At 37.2% G+C, this 24,395-nt stretch overlaps 1 protein-coding gene across 8 annotated transcripts in view; it reads right to left on the reverse strand.

The window, feature by feature from the left end:
• The window catches only part of DLC1 (DLC1 Rho GTPase activating protein), a 214,348-nt gene that overhangs the window by 74,549 nt on the left and 115,404 nt on the right, over positions 1-24,395 (reverse strand). The window contains exon 1 of one of the 8 annotated variants that reach the window (XM_002192084.7): positions 23,189-23,537. The exons of the other annotated variants lie outside the window; for them this stretch is intronic. Within the exon in view, the coding sequence (XP_002192120.6) occupies positions 23,189-23,303 (115 nt within the window). The 5' untranslated portion in view covers positions 23,304-23,537. Of the gene's footprint in view, positions 1-23,188; positions 23,538-24,395 lie in introns of those variants that run through there. 8 annotated transcript variants of the gene reach the window in all.

Here is a 24,395-nt window from a genome sequence, read left to right on the forward strand (position 1 = left end):
GGCTGTTTCAGACTACATCTGCTCTTTATTATATAGTAAAATAGAGAGAAAATGGAAAGATTTCCTATTAGATGTTGAGACTGTTTAGAGAAACCATCCCTGCTAAGTAGATACTCTTCATGCAAGGTGATCGACACAATTTTTGATTGTCTCTTTTTTACTTTAAAATTCTATGATCTGATTAGGAACTGCTTTTGGAGAGGCCTCAGTTGGTGAGACCTCTGAATTATTTGAAACATGAAAAGTAATTTATGATTGTGAAGTCATACCATCAAAAGAGACCAAAGAAAAGAATACTATCCAGAAACTAAGTCCACTAAAACATAATTCTCACACAAATACATTTTTATAGAGGAGAGATAAGCTAAAAGAGTTTTTAACTTAGAAGATATGAAGCTAAGTAAACCAGTTTTGCTCCCTGTGGTTTGGCTTTTGTGCCTCGATATCCTCCTTGTGTTCAGAAAAAAAATCCATGAATGAGTCGTTACAATTTGAAGTGCATGAGATATTTTTTTCTTGCTAAGGAGTGTAACATTCTTTGCAAAGTAGGAACAAATGGTGCAGATTTATCTGCTTAATAAGGGATAGCAATCTGAAGAGCGTCTGAGAATGCCTTGAGTGCCAGTGTATTTTAGATATATACTTTTAGTGCAGTCTGAGGCATGGTCACCCTGTTTTGATGCAGAATGTTAGTAGTATGATGCCAAATGATGTGGTCTAGGTTAGCACTGTACTTAGAATTTTTTTGGTTTGCTTTCCGCATTCCTTTGCTTCCTTCCTTAGTGAAGTTATTTCCTTCCAAACGGTTTCAATTGGTACAGACCAGCCAGAGCACAGTCTGGGCGGGTTATCAGCAGGCCTCACAACTGGAACGAGTGTCTCTAGATTTCCTTATCCACCTCCCCAGCAGTTACTGTCATCAAAGCAATTGGATGAGACACAGATGAATAGCTGCTCTTAGAATAGAAACCTGTAGCAAGGTCAATGGTGTTCAAAACAATCTGACCAGCAGCAGGAAATTCCCTCCAAGATTTCTAAATCTTGTTTACAAAAGATGTCATTCTGCAGGATACAGCCTACCCAATGCTGTGCTGGGAATGTCATGTGATGTAGCACATTTTCATGGCTAGTCTCAGAAAGCAGATAGGATGAAATCCTGGCAAAACTCCCACTTCCTTCAATGCAACAGGGTTTTAATTGAAATGTTTCATTAGACAAAATCTGGAAATTTTTGGCATCTAAAATCAGTGCTGCCAGGCAATATCTAGACTGGCACATTTGTGGCAGTAGTAGAAGATGACATATGGAGATTCCCTTGCTGAGAATGGGTTTCAGCTAAACCATACTGATAGATAAAAAATAAATCCTGAAATAGACTACTTTGGAATAATACTTCTTGGAGAAGATTGAATACTGGGAGTCTGTTCTCTTAAGATCCTAAGAAAAAAGAAAATTTCTAAGAGAGAAAAGAGAGTTGTGTCCTGAGTACCAGTACCGGAGCACAAGCTACTTTCTAAAAATACCGTAATGTTACACCAAAAATCTTAATGTTTTCATTCTCACATGTTACTATATTGCTATCCAGGACAGATTGCCAATCTATTATGGAGATTAGCCTAAAACAGGTAAAAACCAATTACATAAAAAGCCTCATGAAAGCAATGTCTTGCTATTTGTTAGTCTGCTATAAGGATGACTATCCGTCAGCACCATCACTTAGGTATAAATAAGAATGGTCAGTTCTGAAATGAAAAAGGGGATTACAGAAATTTTATGGATTTGAATTAACACTCATGATATAGCTGAAAAGAAATGCTCTTTACTGGATAATTCATATTGTTAAATGTGTACTTTCAATACAAATCAATAATTAGTTTACTGACTCATACTTTTAGGTTCTGGCCTAATTCTGCTGACAAATTAAAAGCACTGTTTGTGAGCAGTTTGATACATGTAGAGCATGCTCAAATTTTTTAGGGTAAGCTTTGTGCTTGTAAAACATTACCTTCAGTGCTTTTTACTTTTCAAACACCTCCTAAGGCACAGGAGCAGGCAATTCCCAAATGTCTCAAGCAGACAGGCAGAAGGCCAGCTTGGCTCAATGTGGATGTTCTCTTGGAAATAAGAAAAAGAAAGGTGTACACCCAGCAAAAACAGGGTCAGCTTATGTGAAGAAGAAGAGATGCTGCTTGGTACTGTAGGGAGAAAATTCATGTGACCAAAGCTCAACTGGAGTTGAAGATAGCCAGAAATGTGAGTGACAATAAAAAGCCTTTTTTCAAATATATTAATTACAAAAGCCAGGTAGAAATAGCATAGGTTTAATATAGGATGGGGACCGTCACCTCATAAACAGGGACAAGGAAAGGCAGAGGTGTTTAATGCATTTTTTGCCTCTGTCTTCAACACGGATGCTGGACCAAGCAGACTGAGCTGGAAGACCATTGCTGCAAGAATTATCAAATCCCAGACCCTGAACTTGTGTGGGATCAGCTTCTTCAGCTGGATCCCTAGAAATCTATGGGGTCATACAGGATTCAGCTGAGAATCCTCAATAAGCTAACTGATGTTTTCCCAGAGAACCTCTTTTGATCATTTTTGAGTGGTCTTGGTAAACCAGAGGTCCCAGCTGACTGGAAACTGGCAAGCATCATCCCAGTTTTCCAGAAGGGCATGAAGAAGGACCCTGAAAACTACATGCCTGTCAGTCTCACTTCAGTGCCTGGCAAAGTTATGGAAAAGATTATGCTGGGAAGTATTGAAAAACGCCTGGAGGACAACACAGTCATTGGTCACAGCGAGTACAGCGTCACGAGATGAAAGTCCCACTTGTTGAATCTTACTTCTACAACAGGGTAACCACCCTAGATGATGTAGGAAAGAAAGATGTAAAATTTTTGGACTTCAGTAAAGCTTTCGATACTGTCTCTTCCAGCATCCTTCTGGACAAAATGTCTGGCACTCTGCTGAATAAACACATCATGTGATGGGTGAGCAACTGGCTCAAGGTTGTCAGGCAAGAAAGAGTTTTAGTGAATGGAGTGATAATCCAGAGAGATCTTGACAAATCAGAGAGATGGACAATCACCAACCATATGAAGTTTAAAAGGGGCAAGTATTGGATTCTGCAACCAGGGCAAACCTGGACTGAATATAGCCAGAAGAATGAGATGCTGGAGAGCAGAGCTGCAGAAAGGGACCTGGGGGTCCTGGTTGATGGGAAGTTAAATATGAGTCAGCAGTGCCCTGGCAGCCAGGAGGGTGAATCTGTCCTGGGGTACCTCAAGCACAGCATCTCCAGCTAGGAAAGGGGGGGATTGTCCCGCTCTGCTCCACACTGGGCCAACCTCACCTCGAGTGCTGGGGGCAGTTTTGGGTACCAGAATATAAAAAAGGCATTAAACTCTCTCTCAGAGGGTGCAAAAGGGGGGCCATAAGGATGGTGAGAGGCCTTGAGGGGTAGCTGCATGAGGAGCAGGTGAGGGCACTTGGTCTGTTCAGCCTGGAGGAGACTGAGGGGAGATCTCATTGAAGTCTGCAACTTCCTCCTGAGGAAAAGAGGGGGGGCAGGTACTGATTTCTTCACTCATGAACACTGGCAGGACTTGAGGAAACAGCATGAAACTGAGTTCCAGGAGATTAGGGTAGATATCAAGAAAAGGTTCTTCAACCAGAGGGTGTTTGGGTGCTAGAAGAGGCTCCCCAGAGAAATGGTCACAGCACCAAGACTGGCAGAGTTCAAGTGTTTGGATATGCTTTCAGGCACATGGTATGGTTCTTGGAATGTCCTATGCAGGGCCAGGAGCTGGACTCAATGATCCTGATAAGTCCCTTCCAACTCAACATATTCTATGATTCTGTTCTAATCACACAGCCCAGACCCTGCTGGACTCACTATGAGACAAGCATGCAAAATGATGTGCAGTTAGAAAATTTAGGCTTGCATGCTTGTTATCTTCTATACTTGGTTCATAGTGTACAGAATAAATCTTGTAAGAGCTCAGTGTTCCTTTTGGATAATCTTTGACTGTAATTTCCATCTTTGGGGAGGATCATTTAGCTTTATATAAACATATTTGCTCTGCTATCTAAAGTTGGTAAGAATCAAACCACTGTACAGTTTTAAACAAATATCAAGTTATCTGTGAATAAAGGAAGCCTAAATGAGCAAACAAATAAATGTTCTTCATACATCTGTTTTCCTTGAACCCTTTTATAAATGTTTATGATATTTCTAGTTTTTACTTAGGGTATATGAAATGTTACTTTTGCTATTGGTCCAAAGCCCTGCTTACCTTGTTGTCTTCATAAGTGAATTTAATAACCTAAGCTTCATAAATAAGATTGAATAAGGATATCATTCAAAAAAGGATAGGGTGGAGAGCTCTTTGGGTAGTGATATGAACAAGAGGAAACAAGCAGACCTATTTAAAGTCACTTCTTGTCTCCTTTTGCTGAAGAAATATGTTAAGTTACAAATAGAAACACTAGAATTAAAATTATCTGTTTTCCTTCCTGAGTAGAGAGAAGGGCTTCTTGACATATTTTACATGAGATTTGTTGTTGGTTTTTTTTTTTTTTTTTTTAATTGTTCAGATTTTTCCTGCATTCTAACAGATAAACAGGAGGGTTTTTTTTTTTTTTGGTTTTGTTTTGTTTTTTTGCAAGTTATGCAATCACCCTAATCATGAAGTCCTGGACTGGAGGCTGGATTAACTCAGGGGTTTGCAGTATTTGTCATCTTGTAAATACTGTTTTACCTATCTGCCAAAGCAGGAGGAAGGAGTCAACTGCATTCCTATGGGCATTGGGTCACATCAGCATCAGGCACTGAGCACTGTCTTTAATCAGACATGTGTGGTACCACGCAAAAATATGTGGCATTTTTTGTTTTGTTCCTCAGATCAACTTCCTCAGCTCTGCTTGCCAGATGGAAGGAGAGGGAACAATTTAAAATACTCCTGTTACTGTCCTCTCAGAGAAAATTTTGCCAAGGACATTACTAGATTAGCTCTTCCCTCACTTTTTTGGTCTCTGTTCATTACAATTACAGTTCATCACAATCAGATTACTGCTTTACAATTTCAATGGGCTGCTAGCCACATATATATGCATGACCACTTTCAGAACTAAAACATTTGTTCTCAAAGTAGCTTCTAGTACATTTTCCAATTATCAGTCTAATATGATGGGGCAGTCTGTGTTTATGGGATATAGGTGCTATTCAATATGCATGACCTACTGCAAAATCTTTTGTAGAAAAATATACCAAAGAGAGTAAGGATGGTGTTGGGCAGGCAGTGTTTTAATTTGATAGTTAAATATGTTTTTAAAAAATAATAATTTTATTTTGTTTTTTCTTAAACTATGTAGATGTTATACCATTCTTTATGATTTCCATCTCTTTTTCAAAAGCAAGAGCACACCTACTGATAGAATAGCAGATCCAGTCCTGGGCTTGTTTGTAGCTGGATATAGATGCAAAAAGTATTAGCATTTGTGTTATTTTGAAGGAAACTTTAATCCAGCAAAGTGCTGTCTAATCTTTTTATTTACATGAGCCAGATGAGGGGCATCACATTTCTTCTAACTCTGGAGCTAAACTTAGACACAGCTTATATCAATCAGACCCATAACAACATGTTAAAACGCTTAAGTATTTATAGAAAAAGATGGGCTGAAAACTGAAATCAGCATATATTAGAAAAACAGTAATAGCAAAAAGCTTTGTTGTTGTCAACCAGAAAGCTTAACCACATATTTGCTCTAACAAAAACAGATGTGCAGGCACTACTGAAGGAAGTGGGGCACCTTTGATCTGCTGGCTTCTGCTGCTCACTTACAAAGGACAGTTAATTCCATTAATGAGGCTTTCTAGTTTATTGGGTTCACTGATTTTATGCACCCAGAGCAGAAGGGAAATTGCACTACTCTCTAAGAAACCACTTTGATATCTTGTAAATACAGAGCTATAAAGCACTCGTGTCACTTACCACCTTAAGTGGAATACATTTGGAAACAGCTGCTATGATTTCTTGATGATATTTTAAGGGTGCGAATGGTGAGGACAGAGGTAATTCCCTGTCAGATGAGTTGATCTTTGTTTATCTGTAAGGAATGAACTCAGGTAGAAGAAGAAAGAAATCCTTCTTCACAATGAGTCATCATTATTAATAATAATTTTTGTGGAAAACTAAAGTGAATGTAATTTCTGGCATACTGGGAAATGCCTACTCAAATCAGAACAGATGGCTGAATAAACTAATGATGCCCTATTTGCATAAGTCAAGGGGGTCCCACTTACTCCTATTAATTACACTTATAGTATATTTCATGTAGTAAGCTATCCTAGTCATAGGATTTAATGAGACCACACACAGTGTCTCAAATTCATGACAGTCCTGACATACATACAAAATATTTTTTGAAGTCAGTCTGCCAGTTTTAAAGCTCAGAGTTTTAAAGACACTTGCAGAACCTCAAAGGTCATTCTCTCAGGAGTGTTCTTTAATGTAGCAGCTGCTAAGAAACTGTGAAGAGTCATGCCAAAGACAGATAAAATAAGATTCATCCATGTTGCTGTTTGTTTAGTTTACTAGCTGTTGCTGAAATAGATCAGTTATTTAGATTCTTGGTTTTATTGCTGTTTCACAAGGTTTTACAGAAAATAGTAAGTTAAATAGTGAGTTCCTTTCATTTTCCTCTAGTGAATGTCAGTGCTGGATGATTTTTGTTTGTGTCTTGTGTGCATGTAATTTTGAGCTTTGCTTTTGAATTTCTCCTTTCACTCTTAATTAATAAAACTGCTTAATAGATATGTCTCAGCAGAAGTTTTTGGGATTTTTTTTCCCTGTAGCGACATTCCAATTTACTACAAATTATTTAATGCTACAGTAATATTTAAGATAATAAATACAGTAATATTTAAAACATGCTTTGAGTTAAAATTAAGGTACAAGTGGCAAACATATAGAAAATTACAACTCATAAAACAGATTCTGATTCTCCTGAAGTCTATTTTGTTGCCACCCAGTGGAATTACATTTTGACTATAAAATTTGATTTTGAACCCCAGTGTATTTTATTTATGCAAAGCTATTCCCATCTTTAAGCTCTCATACCCAGTGAAGTGTGGATGCATTCACTTGCATGCAAGAAATTCAGTGGTAAATCCATCAGGTCACCCTGAGTTTGCGGGGAAAAAAGCAGAAAACCCACCTTCATGCTTGCCTGTTTGTAGGCCAAGAGATTAGAATTTCATTAGTCTGTCCCCACAGGGTGAAGAATAAGGTAAGACTGAGGCATAGTCGCTACCAGGTGAGCACGTCTGACTGGCTGTAAAGATTTAGCAGTTTTATTCTCTTCCTAAAAGGAGTTACTCTGCCTAAAAAGCTGCAGTTCCAGCCACTGCTGCACTGCCTATCCTCACCTTGAGCAGAGAGAAAGATGGTTTCTAAAGCTGCATGGAGTTTCACTGCTATTTCTATCAGCCTGTTGAATTTAAAGGGACTTCAAAGAAGCAGGGTATTAAGCACTGTTACGAGGGCTCAAGTGTGAGTGAGAACAAAGTTTGAATCCTTTTACCTTTATGTACACAAAAATGCTTCTGAATTAATTTGTGTAACAGACAAGAACTAAAGGACAGACCTATAAACAAGCATTACAAAATTTCCTCTATCCTCGTATGAGAAGATGAACTCTCTGGAGCCATGGCTGTACTCATATCCTGCACACCTACACTGGGAACAGACTGAGCCAGGGGAATTTTTATGGTATGAAGTCACTACATATGCATATTGCAGGGAAAGCATTAAGGGGGTCCTGCTGAACAGCATGGAATTCAAAGGAACACTCTTCTGGAAAGGGTGGGCTTACATTAGCTTTAAAAGGTCAAAACTGCTGAATGTGCAAATTTTTTTCTCTTTGCCTTTCCTTGGACAATTGGATTTCAGAGTTGGAAGTGTTTTTTATGTGTGCATAGGTGGAGTATTGGAATGGCAGCAGAACTACACATGGGGTTACCAACATGAAGGGGCTTTCTGTATTGATTCTGGACAAGAGAAAAGGAAGACTTGCTCAAGTATTTTGGGTCTCTTCTAGTGTTACTATCACTTTACTATTGAGTATTTGTTGTAACTCCACTAAAATTAACAAAGCTCTCTTTGACAAGAAAACCGGTTCAGCCACAGTATGGTGCATAACATGTTTTAGATAGAGTCTGTGGGAAAAGGAAAAATATTTTGGAGTAGGACTTCCCTGCAATATCCAACACAACATACTGGATCATATGATGTTCCCAAACGCACTTATATTCACCCATATAAGTGAATTATATTAAAAATCCCTTAATGGTGAAGAAAATTCAAATATGATTTAAACTGGTATCTTGCTAATGAAAAGGCAAAGTTTATTTCCTGCTTACCCCAGTTCACCAGTTACAAGTACTACTTATTCTGTACCCATAAAATGAGTACTTTTATGTAATGTATTGGGCTTTTTAGTAGAATGATTTCATCTAGTAAACAAATTAATAATCAGGGGAGGGGGGAAGTGTGATTATTTTTCTCATTATAAATTAGTTCTGGTGTGCTGATTTATTTGTGTTAGTCATAAGTACAAGAAGTGTTTTCAGCATGATGACACAAATTCCTCTGAGACTAGTTTTTTGGACAGGTTGCAGATGTTTCATGAGAATTTTTTCGCAAAGTGTTAAGCAAATGGGAGAGCAAGTCTCAGTCAGGCAGATAAGATTGTCTAAGTACAGGAATTTTATTTCCATTTCCTTTTTTTTTTTTTTTTTTTGATGAGTTATCAGTCTTCTGTTCTAGCTTTCTTCAAAAAGCTATGCTGGGGCACCTTTCTGCTAAAAGTACCATGTTTTTGTCACATACCAGGAGGAGTCAGATGTCTGATGGCAATTAAGAACCTGAAGTTAAATCCAGTTTTATGGGCTTACCCATAAGAGTGATGATGACCTCTTTGCTTTTTGCTTCAAGGCCAAGTGCCTGTTTTGGTTTTGCCTTTAATTTCATTATATGCCAGCTTTCACACAAATAGGAACAAATAGAGAATGAATCCATGCAGAGACTTTAGTTATTAATTGTGCATTTAGTTGTTAAATGCACAGGAGGAGGAGTTTCCACTCCCTAGCTCTCATGATGATTTAGAAAGATGTAAATAATTGAGACAAAAAAGAAAAAGCCCAGACTTGCTGGGTATAAAATGCATTCTGCTTTTCAAGAACAACTATAAGTTAATTTTGGTCCCATGGAACTATTCCTGGTTTTATAAATTCCTCTTATACTTCTGAATAATATACTATTATTTCTCATGCTTTCTAGTAAGCATAAATGGTAAAACAGGCAGGTGTGAAATCTAACCTTACCTACTTTGAGAATACAGGAAACTATCAATGGAAGTTCTAGTGTACTCCTGTGTGCAGCTAAACATTTGTGCTGCTCCTCTCATTTCCACTCATGTCCTTTCAATTTAATGAGTTATGACCAGAAAAATAAATAACAAAAAAAAAAAAAAAAAAAGGAGACATTATAAGATGTACAGAATGGTCAATTTTAGTAATATTTTAAATATGATAGAAGTTTTGTAATAAAGGTAATTATTTGCGTGTATTTCTAGCACTAAGAAACTGCACTATAGTCACTTGTGGGGGGTTTTTTCTATGCCTTTTGTGGTAATGGAGTTAACATTTTAACTGAACTGTTTTTAAAACATAAAAAAGAAAATCATAGTTTATAATGTTTTTAATGAAATAATTTCTTTAAATACTCTTACTTTTTAAAGATAAATTTTCCTGGTGGTCTAATTCTTATCTCTTGCAACACATTAAAATATATGAGCTTTCTGCCATTCTGAAAAAAAGTCTGGTTTGCTCATTGCTGTGAACCCTCTGTCCTAAAGCAAAATTTCATCTACAGCACTGTCACTGTATGGGGAGATGTGTAAGTTAGAGTGTGCTCAGCACCTGCTCCAGGCATTGCATGAGCATATGGTGTTGTCTATCCTTGTCACAAACAATCTTCTACTTCATATGTGAACTAGCCCCTGGCAGAAATCTGAAATGGTGGGAATTAAATGGTTTGATGCACTGAAGACAAAGGAAGAACCACAGTAAATGATCTTAAAGTGGGCAGAGAAGAGTTAAATCCTTGTGAGGATTTCCCCAGGTGGTAAATACTGAAACCTCATGTTTGAAATTACATCTTGCTGTGGTAGCTCCAAAGAAATGGAACCAGATGTGCTCATCATTACCCATCAGGCCACCATGGCAAGCTAATTTTGCCAAATAGCCCAAATATACACAAAGCTGTAATTACCTTTAATTCCTAACAGCTCCAGTAGATCTTTTTAAAAGCAGTGGTGGGCTTTCAGGGATCAGAAACTACTGGTTTCATCTTTCAAACAGGCTGTGTGAGGATGCTAACCCCAATGACATTACAATATAAGATATCTTATGAGCAAAAGAAGTACTATAAATAGTACTAATTAAAAAATGGAAGAAGAAGATGAACTTGTGAAAGGAGTAAGACAAGTTTCTTAGCAATCATTTTTGCTTTCTGCAGTCTGAGGAAAAAAAAAAGAAAGGAGATGGTTATTATTTCTGTTCTTAAACAAATAGAGCTGATGGATAATAGAACAATATAGGAATTCAGATAGTGGGATAGTGGGAAAGGAATTAGGTATTATAGTCACCCATAAATGATGCAATGGCAGTAAAGTGTAAAAAAAACATGTTACAAACATTTCTACTTAGGTTTGCTAAATCATTTCTACTTCTCATGGTAGTTGGAAAGATTGAGAAATATTGACTATCTTTTCATTGGTCTTTGAAATCTCATCAAAATACCTATCTTCAATACACAGATATTCTGTTGGACAGCATTCTTTCCTCAGCAAAGTTATTGTGGCTTTCACATTAGCAAAATTCCTTACTCCTAGTAAGTAAAAAACTATTTAAATTTTCTGTAATGTGAAAGTATTTAAATTTGAGATCATCTAATTTTATTGCTTCACATACAATAGCCTATTACAAGATACTTAAGAAATTTCTTAGATTAAATTCATTGGCAATATCTACATTTATATCTAATATTTGTCCCAAAAAATTGAGATATTTAATTTCTAACCTAATATCTCATTTTTTTTCCACTTTCACTGAGTGTGCATTGTTTTAACTGTTCTGCATATTCAGTTGAAGAAAAAATCTCCAGAGAATTAAAATACAGATATACTTCAGTGCTTCAGTAAGGTTAGCATACCATGGAATATAGCTGTGCCTATACTTCACTGCAGTACAACATTTCTAAGGAGTACAGAAGGAGGTTTCTTCTGAAATTATATGAAGTGAACATACGTAATATCTTACTATGTCAGGTTGCAGGCCAAACCCTTAAAGCTTATAGATGATAACATATGCCCATAAGAAATGGAACAGATCTTATCAAGTACTTTCAAAGGACAGACCTGCACTGAAAAGTGGCTTCAAGTTATATTAAAAGCTGCCATGTCTGGGATATATGCCAAGGAATCTGTGTTTCTACAATACTTGTGCTGATGCCAGTGATAAATATTTGTGCAGTCATTTTCCCTCCTGATTGAAGTATCTGAGTGCTTGTTTGAGGGTCCTAACAGACTACAGATAATTTTATCTGCAAATGAACAGAAGACTCAAAATCAAATTATAGAGGTTACTACTAGAGTATGAAAATTCAGAAAATAGATATCAGAACTCATAAATTAAAATGAACCATATAGAATTCTCAAATGTACAAGTTACTGTCTAAGATTTTATGGGATTTGTGGTGTAGAAGGTTAGAGCTGCTGGTCACAGTATTCTTTTTGGCCTCAGAAAAGGAACTGTGGCTATTCCATATGATCTGAGACACGAAAAAGATGAACTGGCAGTCAACTAGTAAAGAGCTCTCTGGGAATTCCGGATTGACCCCAACATTAAATTTAAAGCCAAGGAACAGTCTTATTAGAGAACTTTATTCGAGAAATTTAGAGAAATTCTGACTACGAGATTATTTTTGCTTAAGCATTCTTCCTATCTCATTCAGTTTATTGTAGAAATCCAGAAGATTAATCAACATAGCAAGAAGCATATATATATATGTATGTGTGTGTGTGTGTGTGTGTGTGTGTGTGTGTGTATGCACTGTATGTAGTAATATCTACTGGATTGAAAAAATCACATGGAAACATTATCTTCCTTTTCTTTGCTGAGACAACTGTGAAAAATAACTACTCTAATTCTAGATAAAAGATTGAATGTCAGGATTTTATCAATACTGTAATCTTCATTAGGTTCTCAGGCTTCTAAAATGTGTGGTACACAGAAGAATATCGTCAGCACTTCTGTATTAGAATTCGGATTTGTGATTATGTCTGTTCAGCAAATTCTTGCAGCAGAAAAACAAACAAATTCATCAACATAAATGTCTTATTGCAATTCTGTTTGTCTTGGTTCTGCACAATGAGACATTTTTAGGTAGCACCTTCTCAAATTAGAAAAAAAAAAGAGTTTTTCTTCTTCAGATGCATTACATGAAATTCATTCACTGTGTCATCAATAAAAAGCAGAAGGAAACAAAATCAGTTTTCTGCTTCACATCATCAACTGTCCTCAAAATTATTATCCAAGGTTTCTTAGCTTTTTGAATCATACCAAACGTTCAGCTTATCTGAACTGCCTTATAGCAAGATCACTCAAATTTATATCTCCCCCAAATTATTAAGCACTCTTAACAAACTATTTGATGGTAAAGTAAGCCCTCTCTCAATCAGGTTGCTCAGTAAAGTTGTTTTCATCTGCATTGAAAAACGTTATGCTTTTTGTCTCTGTGTGGGGTTCAAAAAAACCAGGAATATTTGATTAACTACTGATCAGAGGTAACATCATGGCAGATGAATATCTCATGCTTGAAGGTTTAATTTACCATCTTTAAATGAATGTGTTTAGGATGAAGAGAAGTAGGCATGGCAAGAGCTAGCGTATCAAGGTAAGCACAACACACAAAGCAGCTGTGTACCTCGCTGAGGGAAAAATAGACATGTCTTGACAAGGAGTGGATATGGACAGAAAATATAAGATTGAGGTCAGTTTTCTTTTGCACCAGCCTCGTGGGAACACTTCACAGTCACGTCTCTGTCCCTCAGCTCTGAATACTGACTGCAATGATGGACAAATGATATTGCAAAGCACAAGATGTTATACAAGAGTCTTGGATGGAAGACTGCTTACTTCGCCTTTTGAAATCATGCCTTCTTTTATGTATTTCACAGATAGCACCTGGAAGGTTACCAGATTGATGAACAAAGTAAAAGCACAGAAGGCCATCTTGTACATTCAATGATATATGAACTATACATGAGACAACACAAATTGCTGTTTTCCTGAGTCTCATGGACCAGCATCAGCTTAAAGCCTTGAGATTTTCTGCTGGCAATGACAAGCAGTTACCCACCAAACTCTTCTTGCCCATGGCTCATCAGGGCACGCCAGTTGTTCCTTCAGCTCACATGGCAGATACTTTGCTACTGCAGGATGGCGGCCAAAACAGAACTTCATCATCAAGTAGCTCTTGTAGAAACTGTGAAAGAATGCTGTGAAATTTGAACAGAATACTGATAGAGACTAAGAGGCTTTTAGAGCATCTAAAGCTGAACAGCCTTGTATTGGTTCTGTCTTATCACTCTCTGCCAAATGAAATTGTATTGGTACAAAAGAGAGACCTCAAAATGTGAAAGAAGAAGAGAAAAGCAGAATGCAAATTTCCTTTTTCCTTATGCCTTTCCAGCAATAAATTTCTATTTGTTCAGGTCCCTCCAAAAAACGTGCCAAACTCTCATCCCTATTTGTGAGAAACCACAGAACATAAACCACTTTAATTTCTAATACAGTATAATCCAAAAGCTACTGTAATGGATGGGCTCCATTCTATTTTCACATAAGAGAACATGAGAAATTAAAAATGCATTTGAAGTCAAATCACAAGAGACATGGGTGTGAAGTGGGATGAAGTAAAAAAAAAAACTTACATCTTTGCACATCTGGTCACAAATTTTTAATATATTGCGTTGAAAATAGCTTCTCAGATCTCATTACCTACTCGTGCTATTGTATTTTTTATTGGCTAGCTGTTATAAATTTCTTTTGTTCATTCTTTTTTTTGTATGTTTAATTTACCACTTGGAAGTAGAATATGCCTAAACATTTCTCTCCTATTATTTTTATTAGCTGCCTCTGTAGAAGATTAACACAGATATCTGTACCCTGAGACAAACACATCCATAACTCAAAAAATAAACTATAGTGCTAATTGACCTTCTAAGAGTTTGGAAATACTGGTATCACCGAGCAAACTCTGTACAGGGAGATACTTCCTGCACTGGGATAATTTGGCCCATTTTTTGTTTTCCCATACTCCTGCAAGCTGGTGAACATGGCAGTGCAGGAGGAAGCTCAGTGGATTGATAAATTCTCTGCCTGAGCTGGTCTGAGTGGCTGCTGCATTTTTTTTGGGTACATAATACATGCTTCTACGGATTCTGATTTTACCTGCTCCTATTGAGCACTGACAGTAATTGCTTAACATATAATCTCTTCAAAACAGGATTTTCTTGATCTCGATTTCTTTCACAGTGCTGCAATATTTATTACTAAGGGGATTGATCAGTCAGGCTATCGGTGTGCTGTGATGTTTCTCTTTCAACCCCTCAAAAATTTAAGTGCATGGCTACATAAAATGCAAATGCATGTTTAGTCAGTTTTTGAAAATTCACTTCAACCTCTTAATAGGATGTACAATGCAAGGAAAGCTGTTCTGCCAGCACTAGTTCTATTTCCAGTAATAAATAGCTGAAGGAACTAGTCTTTGGAAATTATTTAAATTCTTATAAAAGCAATTTTATAATACATATAGAACAATAATTTGTGTAATTAGCAAATATAAGGCATTTGTGCCACAGAGATACTATACAGATTCTTGTTTTCTGTTTTTTTTTTTTCCTTTCTCCATTTGTTGCCAAAGAATTATTCAGTGAGTTCCTAATGTATAGCCTACAATATAAGTAGGCTCCCTCCTGTGTCTGTTTCAATAGTGGCATTCCCTCAAAGTAATAAATATTCTCTATATGGCAATTGGATTTAGGCATGTTTGTAAATGCAAAGTTCACAAGGTTGCCATTAATACTATCTTACATCCTCATTTCCCGTTGTCTTCATAGCTAAACATGTTTACTTTTAAATTAGAACATAATTAGCAAATCATATAGCTTATTTTTACTGAAAATAGCAGTTTGGTGAAATGTTTCTTATCATCTGGGGCTGACCTTCCCACAGACTGCATATCCTGGAACAGAGCACTGTAATAAGAGAAATCAGTTCTTTTGGATCTGGGCCAAAGACTAATTTAATTTCTCTGGCTGCCCTCCTCCTTTCCAGCTCTTCTCCCCCCTCTCTCCAGTAACATTCATATATGTGAGCTGGAGTTAAGAAGTTGCAGTTGGTAAACAAAACAAAGACAAAACTGCTAAGAAGTTAATGAAAGCATCAGTAAGACATAGCATCTGGATCTCATCATCCACCTCTGATGTAAGGAAGATGTCCAGATGTTAGCAGAACTGTAGCAGTTGAAATATTTTCTGGGCAAGACTCCTTCGTAACAATCAGATACAAGGCAGTTCAGCACTTTCAGCAGTTTTTAGGAATTTTTCAAATATATAGTGGTCTTTTAGATGTGCAGAAGGCCTGCTCAGTACTGAAAGAATACACAGTCTGGGGAGTCGGGTCTGGGGATTGTGAGCCTCTGCTTTTGGTAAGTGCACATGAATGTTCAAAGAGCAGGAGAAGATGAGGCATCCTGGCTGTCTGTCATTAGCACAGACTTCTAGCAGAGACACAATGCTGCTTATCTTGTGCTATCCAGTGTTTAAGACTAGAGTTTAACAATATCTACAATGATGAATTACAAAACTGGGCCTGGAGAGAGCAGATCATAATTTTCATCTTTCTCACTCATTTTTAATCCCCATTTGACAACATGTACCACATACAAGCCTTGCATGCTGAAAAATATAAATAATGAGGCTGGTTTCCTAACAGGTGGTTGCCAGGTGTGTTGCATCTCTCCTTCCACTCCTGTCTGAGCTGCCCGATGGAACAGTGACATTTTTCTCATTTGGATGCTCATTCTCCATGTGCAGAGTTACACAATTGCTCAGTTCCTCTTGGACATGATTTGTGGGTGGGTCTGGGTGTGCTCCCTTCCTCCTTGAGCCATTCTAATGAAGAATCAGTTTGGAGTCCCCAAGAAAACAGTGAAGTTATTTCTAAAACTTCCTAATTGCTGAAGTGTCTAGGGACTGGATACTTCTGCACATCCCTAAAATCTCAGGCAGGACAGGACATGGGCTTGCTGGCTGATTGCTGCAGTCTTAGAATTGGTTACAATGACGATGGAAAAACAGAACTCTGAAAAAAGTGTGTATTCTATAATCCTCTCCAGCTGTTGTAATTTGAATGCATGAGAATTTTGTAGCAACCACTTTTACAATATGCTTAGTATACAGTGTTCTTATTGTAAACTTGGACTAAACAGTGGCATTGTTGTTGGCTGATTACAGAAAAGATGGTGGAGCTCCATGAGATAAATGTTTAAAATTTCACTAATGGAGGAAAATGGGAAAATCATATATAAAACTTTCAAATTGTCCAGTCTCCCAGCAGTGCAATTTAGCTCTGTTGTAGGAAAATATCTATTGCTAATAGACCAGGTGACGGAGTATGCACATGTTCTCTTCCCTTTGAGAGCTTCAACCTCTTTTGGTATTAGACTTCAAATTAGAAGCGCGAAATGGCTGCAAAAAAAGACATTCTGGTAGCTGAAAAGAAACACCAGCTTCAAACTACAGGCACCTACAGCCTTTTTGGCACTTCTCTACTTTTTCATATAGACAATAAGAAATTAAGAAACAGAATATGGAATAAGAATTCAATGATGCATTTAATTCCCAATGCCATTTTGAGTGAGTATTTTGATTGAAGGACTTTGCCTTAAATGAATTACAGTCATTCCACAATAAAAACACCAATTCTAAAAAAGGCATACAATACTCTAGATATCCTTTTGGAATTTAGTGTGGCAATATTTTCAAAAATTAGACAAGCATGTGCTATTTATGAAATGTATTACTTCTGGTTGCATTTGGTATCTGAATTTGAAAGATGTGAACAATAATAAACTACAAGAATTAAACTGATGTTTTCTCAAAAAACATGCTTACACCATAAGCTTTTTAATAATGATATTGATAACAGCAAGGCTTATGAGCACTCTCAAAGGGAGGAAATGGTACATGATAATGATATTTAACCATTCAACCAAAATAAATTATTCATATGTTTTGCACTGGATGTGCTACACTTGTTTTATTACAGATACAGCAGCTTTAGTTATCATACAATTGCTGTTTACTGTTTTTCTGCCTCTTTTCCATAAATTATACTCTATTTACAAATATGTATCAAATCAATAGCTGATCACGCTCTGCATCATAGTAGCTGGCTAGGTTTAGTATTTATATAATAGTCTGAGTAAAGTACTAAACCTGTAGGAGATTGTCTCCAGATTGGAGGTCAGTAATTTCCTAAAAATGCTGATAGAGACAAACAGTGATATATCTGAAGCTATATATCAAGTGGTCTTGGGTCCTGTGACGTATCCATTTTCCAAGACCTTATTTCACATACACACACTGTAAATCTTTCTCCAATCTCAGAACAAAGCAAACACTTCAAGATGTAATTTCTCTTCTGCATGAACATAAATTTTGGGGACAGTTGAAATGTAGTGCAAAATTCTTCACTTAACTTGGGGCTTAAAAATTTCAAAGGATAAAAATTCCTTTCTTTCCTTCCTTTACTTGCTACAGACATGCTTTGAATTATAAGCAATATCTGGGAAATGTTTAAGAATTATTAGATATATATATACACACAGACTTCACAATCTGTACATGGGTATGTTTTAAGGCATCAGAGGTAAGAGGAAAGTATAAGAGAAAACAGCAATTATAAATCCACTGGAAATATAGGGATGTTGATAATGGAGAACAAAATAGGCATCAACAAGAACAGAGAAAATGTAGCAGATGCACGCAGTGTCCCTTGACAAGTCCTGCAAATTGATAGTGATCAGTAGAAAAAAAAAAATAAATAATGGTATAATTTTAGCTACTCATCATAAATTAAAGAATAAAAGGTCTACCCAAAGCGTCTTGCAGATAACTTTTCATTAAGAGACTCAAAAATAACCCAGCCATGAAAACCATGAAAACTTGATGAAAGTTGACTGACAGACTTAAAATGTAATCTAAATGGAAATGAGTGGTTTGATGATATTACTTGTACACCAACACCAGAGTTCCCTCTTTGGCTATATCTCTAGCAATAGCTTATGAGGACATGTAGACTCTTTCTGAATGATACAAGTATTAGCAAAGTAGGCATAATGAGGATTGGTCTGTAATAGATCTTGGAAATTGAGTAATTTACATTTCTTTGGTAATGAACAGAAAACAAACCAAGAAAACAAAATGTTGGCAAAAGCCCACCAATGGTGGCTAAAAAGGTACAAATTAAATACATTCCTGGGGTAAATACAACATTGAGAAATCCTAGTGAACTTTAAATTAGAAAAAAAAGACAATTGAATATGAGGAACAGTAAGTAGGTAAATAAATAATATTATTTCAACTAGAATAACTGAAAATTTATTTTTAAAATACCAAGTAACAATTTTTTTACCTCAGACTTTCAATGGCTAAGCTACTACTGCAGCAAAACTATCAGTAATCCACCAACCTCAGACTACCTACACGTTCTTTCTTTTTTTGTCTATAATAGCAGAATTTCAGAAAACAATGTAACTATTGCACATTAAAAAAAAAACAACTCAACCCCCCCCCCCCCTCCTTAATTCAAAAGAGAAGCACATTAGTAGTCAGCTGTACTCAGTGTCTGATCATGCATTCCAAAAAATGCTGGTGAAAACATAAAAGCCAGGATCTTTAGTCATATTGTATGGTGCACACAATGGCTCTTCGTATATTGCAGGTAAATGCTACACTGGGTGATGTAATGTGATGTAGAAAACAGTGAAGGCACTAGGAGAAATCTGTCTCAAATGTTTTGAGGGTGTGTGCATCTGAGAGCTGAGAATGATGCTTCCTGTTCTGTGAAAGCTCATTCTGTGCTGCTGCCCTTGTGCATGAAATCCTGGTCTCTTTGGGAGGTCTGTCCAGTGAAGAAGCCAGAATGTTCTTTCCTTCCCAGCTGAGAGGATGTGGTCTGACATTAGTAAGGGGAATTAACTGGGAACTCCAAATATATTTCTTATGAATGCATTAACAGGAAAAGTCACAATTTTTAATTGCCTATTTCGAGGCTCTGTCAACTTAAGTCTTCTTCTCTCCTTAGACCTTATTTTTTGCTGTTCACTCTATTATCTGTTACCCCCAATTTTTTCTCACCTATAGTGGACATTTTAGATGTCCCAGAAATTGGAAATATTTAATGATTTACCTAGTGAATAATTTTCCACATCTTAAGATCACCAGATATTACTATATACATGTGTCTAGATATTCTTTTTCTACGTAAATAAAGGAGGAGGAAAAAAGACAGAATGAAAAACCATGATCTGTACTGCTATGATGTGACTGTGCTGCAGCTCACTGCTCCTCAGGATAGGTATTTTATAAATATATATCATATTTATATGCTATACCAAATTTATACAAAAGTAATAGTATGCCATAATATGGTATAATAATATATTTATATGAGTGTGCTCCACCCCAGCAGGCTGAATCACAGGCTGCTCTGTCTCTGTGATGAGACAGCACAGGCAGTAACTCAGGCCTGGTGTTGGGGTTTGAAAGCAGCATGAGGATGCTGCTCTACAGAGCCCAGTGTGGGAGGGCACACAGAGGTGACCTGAGAGGGCAGTCTGCATTCATTTGCATTCCTTTACTGCACCCACTCAAAATCAAAATGTTTTTAGCTACAGTCAACTAATTCCATGAAATTTTAACAGCATCTCAAATATTTTGGGTACCTTTTATACAGGTATATTGCTCCTTTTCTTTTGTTTCAGTAAGACTACATGATCATAGAGTCCTAGAATGATAGAGTGGTTTAGGTTGGAAAGGATCTTAAAGATCCTCTAGTTCCAGACCCCTGCCTTGGGCAGGGACACCTTCCACTAGACCAGGCTGCTCAAAGCCCCATCCCTGTCAGGGGATGCCTGAACAGCCCTGTCTCAACACCTCCAGGGACAGGGAGTGACCTGTGCCAGTGCCTCACTACCCTTACAGTACAGAATTTCTTCCTAACATCTAGTGTAAATCCATTGTCTTTCAGTTTAAGTCCATTACCCCTTGTCCTTTCTCTACATGCCCTTGTGAAAAGTTCCTGACCAGCTTTCTTGTAAGCCCCTTTTAGATACCGGAAGGCTGCTACAAGGTCTTCCCAAAGTCTTCTTCTTATCTAATGGAAAAAACGTTTTCCATGATATATTTTCTACTTAGGAAGTAGATAGTACTCCCTGTTTGATAAATATATCAAATTACATTTCATGAAGTGCTATTTCTGTGTGCAGGCTAGAAAGATTTTTTGAAGGCAAAACATTTACTTTGTCTTGAATATGCCATGAAGAATGCATATTTCAGATTTTCTTCTTTCTTTTGCAAATAATGTTCTTTTTTAAAGGCGTGTACTGATAACACAAATTGCTGATTTAAGAGGATTTCTTCTTTCAGTGTCATGACCCTTCTTGACCATTTTCAGGTAGTCAGCAGTTTAAACTGCTGATATCCCAGAGAACAAACAGAACAGCAACATAACTTGCTGTTTTGTTTCTCTCCCTGAATCTCTGTGAATCATGAAGTATTTTCTGGAATACACCCCGATACCTACCCCAACTAAATACTGTACTTCTTTTTGGGGGTTTAGCCTGATTTCTAGATTTTCTGACAGACAGCAGCCCAAATATACTAGTGGACTGACAAATCTACATCAGCAGCACAGCCTGGAAAATGGAACTGTCACAGTTTTTAAGGGTCCTCTAACATCTAAGCCTTGTATTGATAAAAACTGTGAGGGCTCATAACCAACTGCCAAGTAGAATAAGAACATACCGACCCTTATCAGTGCAGCTAAAGAGGCTAAATGGTTCATGTTCACTCCCCGTTTCTAGGAATGCGACAGAGTCTCCAGAAATATAATTAGCAGTTGTTTAGCCTCCAAATATTTGATAATCATATGCAAGGTTAAATATACACATTTATCAAGTTCTCTTTGTGTCCTGATAAAATCTGCATACTTTCATATGTAGGTCACATTCTGAAGGTATAAATTACATATCATTAAATGCTTTCCTATGTTAGCTGATGAGAGGGAAACAATTTTATAGAAGACAGTTGGTAGCAGTTGTTGTATGTGGACACAGGCCAGAGGTACTTGGGATTCTGTTGATGCAACTTTATGATAAATTAAAAATCTTACTTCAAAGCATTCACATAAACATGTTCAGCAGGTAGAATGGCAAAGAATCTCAGGGTAAACAAGTGACCAGCTGACCAGGCAACACGCAGATTAAACAATGGCTGACTTGGCCCCAGTGGATTCCCTTTTAAAGATTTGTGTAAAATCCATGTCTTTTCACTCAGAATTTTTTCCTCTCAGTGCTTCTTCCAGTGGAGTTTCAGCAATGTCCTGAACATCAGGACCTTTGTTGTGACTGCTGCTCCATGTCCTGCAATGGTTAAGGCTACCAAAGAATCCCAGTTTTATATCACACTTTTGAGAGATGAAGTGGACAGTCTCCCCAGTTCTGTTCGCTGTGAAGAGAGGTTAATGCCTACTGCTTTTATGATACTGCCGTATTTGTTACCACCTACAAGCACTAAAGTAAATATGATGCCCCCATCTCCTGTGACCATGAGCTTTTACTGTAAAACAGTGTAATACTGAATTCCTCTGCCCAGGAAACTCACTTTCCTTTGCCATCTATGGGAATAGGCACAGAATTAATCCAGTCACTTATACACATGGGCAGAACAAGGTTTTTATGAGTAGGTCTAATTCAGAGCAGATTTTTGCCCACGTGCTTCTTTATAGGCAATGGCCACTCACTACCCAATGTAATCAGTTTTGGAATCAGTACTCAACCAAATGTCTGTTATGCACTTAGCTACTCTTATTTCTCCAAAACGTAAACGTAGGAGAGTGATGTAAAAGTTCAGTTTACATTAGTAAGCCATAAAGTCTGCCTCTTGGTCATCTCATCCGATCTTATCATTATTCACTTTTCTTCTCCCTCTTCCTTCCCCCTGGAATAAACCACCCCCACTGTAAGTATACAAACAAACCAAAATGATTCCTCTGGCAGTCACACCCATTGTGCATTTCTGCTGTCTTTTTTGAAACCTCTAAATGCTGAAAAATAAAAGTAACAACCCCAGTAGGGTGAATGAGACACATTCATCTAACAGACAATAATAGAAGAGAAAATACAGTGAGTTAAATTATCTTCTTCTATTATGGTCTGCCCCGAGTTTTTGAATATTTGCAAGTCAAAATAAAAATGTGGACTGAAGCAATATAGATGGCTGGTAATTTATATCTCAGAAGCCTAGCTCTGGCATACCTGATACTCACTTGGAGCTCACAGCACTGAAATCCTTGCCAGAGGAAATACCAGTAATTGCTCAGTGCACAGCCCAGATATTCCAACTGACACACTCCTTGGCTACAAAACGCTCCGTAACGCAACTCACTGGAGCACATCACAGCAGTGAAGCACAAGGTCTGACCTAACAGCAAAATCAAATGCTTCAGCACACTTTAGTCTGAGGAATTTGTGCCATAATACCGTACCAAAATTCACTGCTCTTCTCCTTTTAACTGAAGTTTGTCTCATCTAGTTAGAGGAGCACACACAGTTCCACCCTAGGCACAGCACAGATGTAACATGACACACAAACAAAAGGCTGGAGAAATACTCAGAGGCTACATTGATATATATGCAAATGATACCACTAATTACTGTTATATATTTTGATCCCTTAAGAATTTTAAAATATATTTATGTAATGCCCTTCTCACCTGCCAGTCGTCTGTCTCTCGTGTTTTTCCAGATAACATCCAAGGCTCTAGCAGTGGAGTCCCTGATATGATCACTAAATGATCTCCTCAGAGGGGCTTTCACCGGGTGATGCATAATGCAGATCGATCACACATCCAGGTCAAACGGCTGTAGCTTAGCCCCAGGAAAAAGGGCATTCTCTGCCCGGGGATCTGTTTGGATTTCTCTTTGCCAGGCAGGCAGGTTGTTACTTTATATAATTTGTCATCAGCCTTGTGGAGCTTTTCCTTGAAGAGTCAGGCATTGCAGTTCTCACTGCGGATGCAGGAAAGCTCAGACTGCAGCCAGCCTACTGGAAAGCTGCCAAAATCTTACATCTGGAACAGTTTACAAATGAGCTAACGATACAGTCATTTAGATTTGGGGCTTTATTTGTGGATATCTATAGGATTCTAGCTTCCTGTTTAATCAAATAACTTACCAGACACATACTTGCATGCTCATTTATTAGGATATTTCCCTGCTTAGCTGATATTTCAGGTAATCTTTCATGTTTGGACGTGAAAAAAGTAAGAAATAGAAGAGAGATAAAGTAATTTTAAATATCTAGAGATCAGGTATTTTATTTTGTTAGTATATTTTTTTGCATTTTACCCTAGTTAAGACAGAGAATAGGGCCTGATTCTGAGTTCCCTATATTTATTACTTTATAACAATACAGTAATTAAAAGAAATAAAAAAATGAGAGGAAGAGGGGAGATAATAAAACAGGAGAGGGAACTAAGCCCCCATGTCTTTGCTGAGTGGAAAGATAAATTCCCATATGAAAAATATTTATGAATGTAACTGAGATTAATAGTCACAGTAAATGAAGCCATTTGACCTTGCTTATTTTGACCTTTTTAGTTGATTACTGTGTCCTGTGTCTTCCCTGAGGGAGAAAGGAAGGAATAAAGAAGTACCTGAGATTCTCTTTCCCTTTTAATACTATATGTGGCAATGTGTGAAGAGATGAGAGATACCAGCTTAAAAACCTAATCCCCTCTGTTATATGGGAAAGCAAAAACTGTTAAATAAAGTTGTCTTCATGTTCATTCTACAGGTAGTCCTTAATTCGTTTTACAGCAACTACAGCTATTAGATATGGTATGGATATATTAGATACCATTATTTTCTTTAGAAGTATCATCATTAAAATTGATTGATTAACTTCTCACAAGGTTGGCA

The sequence above is a fragment of the Taeniopygia guttata genome, chromosome 4, assembly GCF_048771995.1.
Source record: "Taeniopygia guttata chromosome 4, bTaeGut7.mat, whole genome shotgun sequence".
NCBI classification, from domain to species: domain Eukaryota; kingdom Metazoa; phylum Chordata; class Aves; order Passeriformes; family Estrildidae; genus Taeniopygia; species Taeniopygia guttata.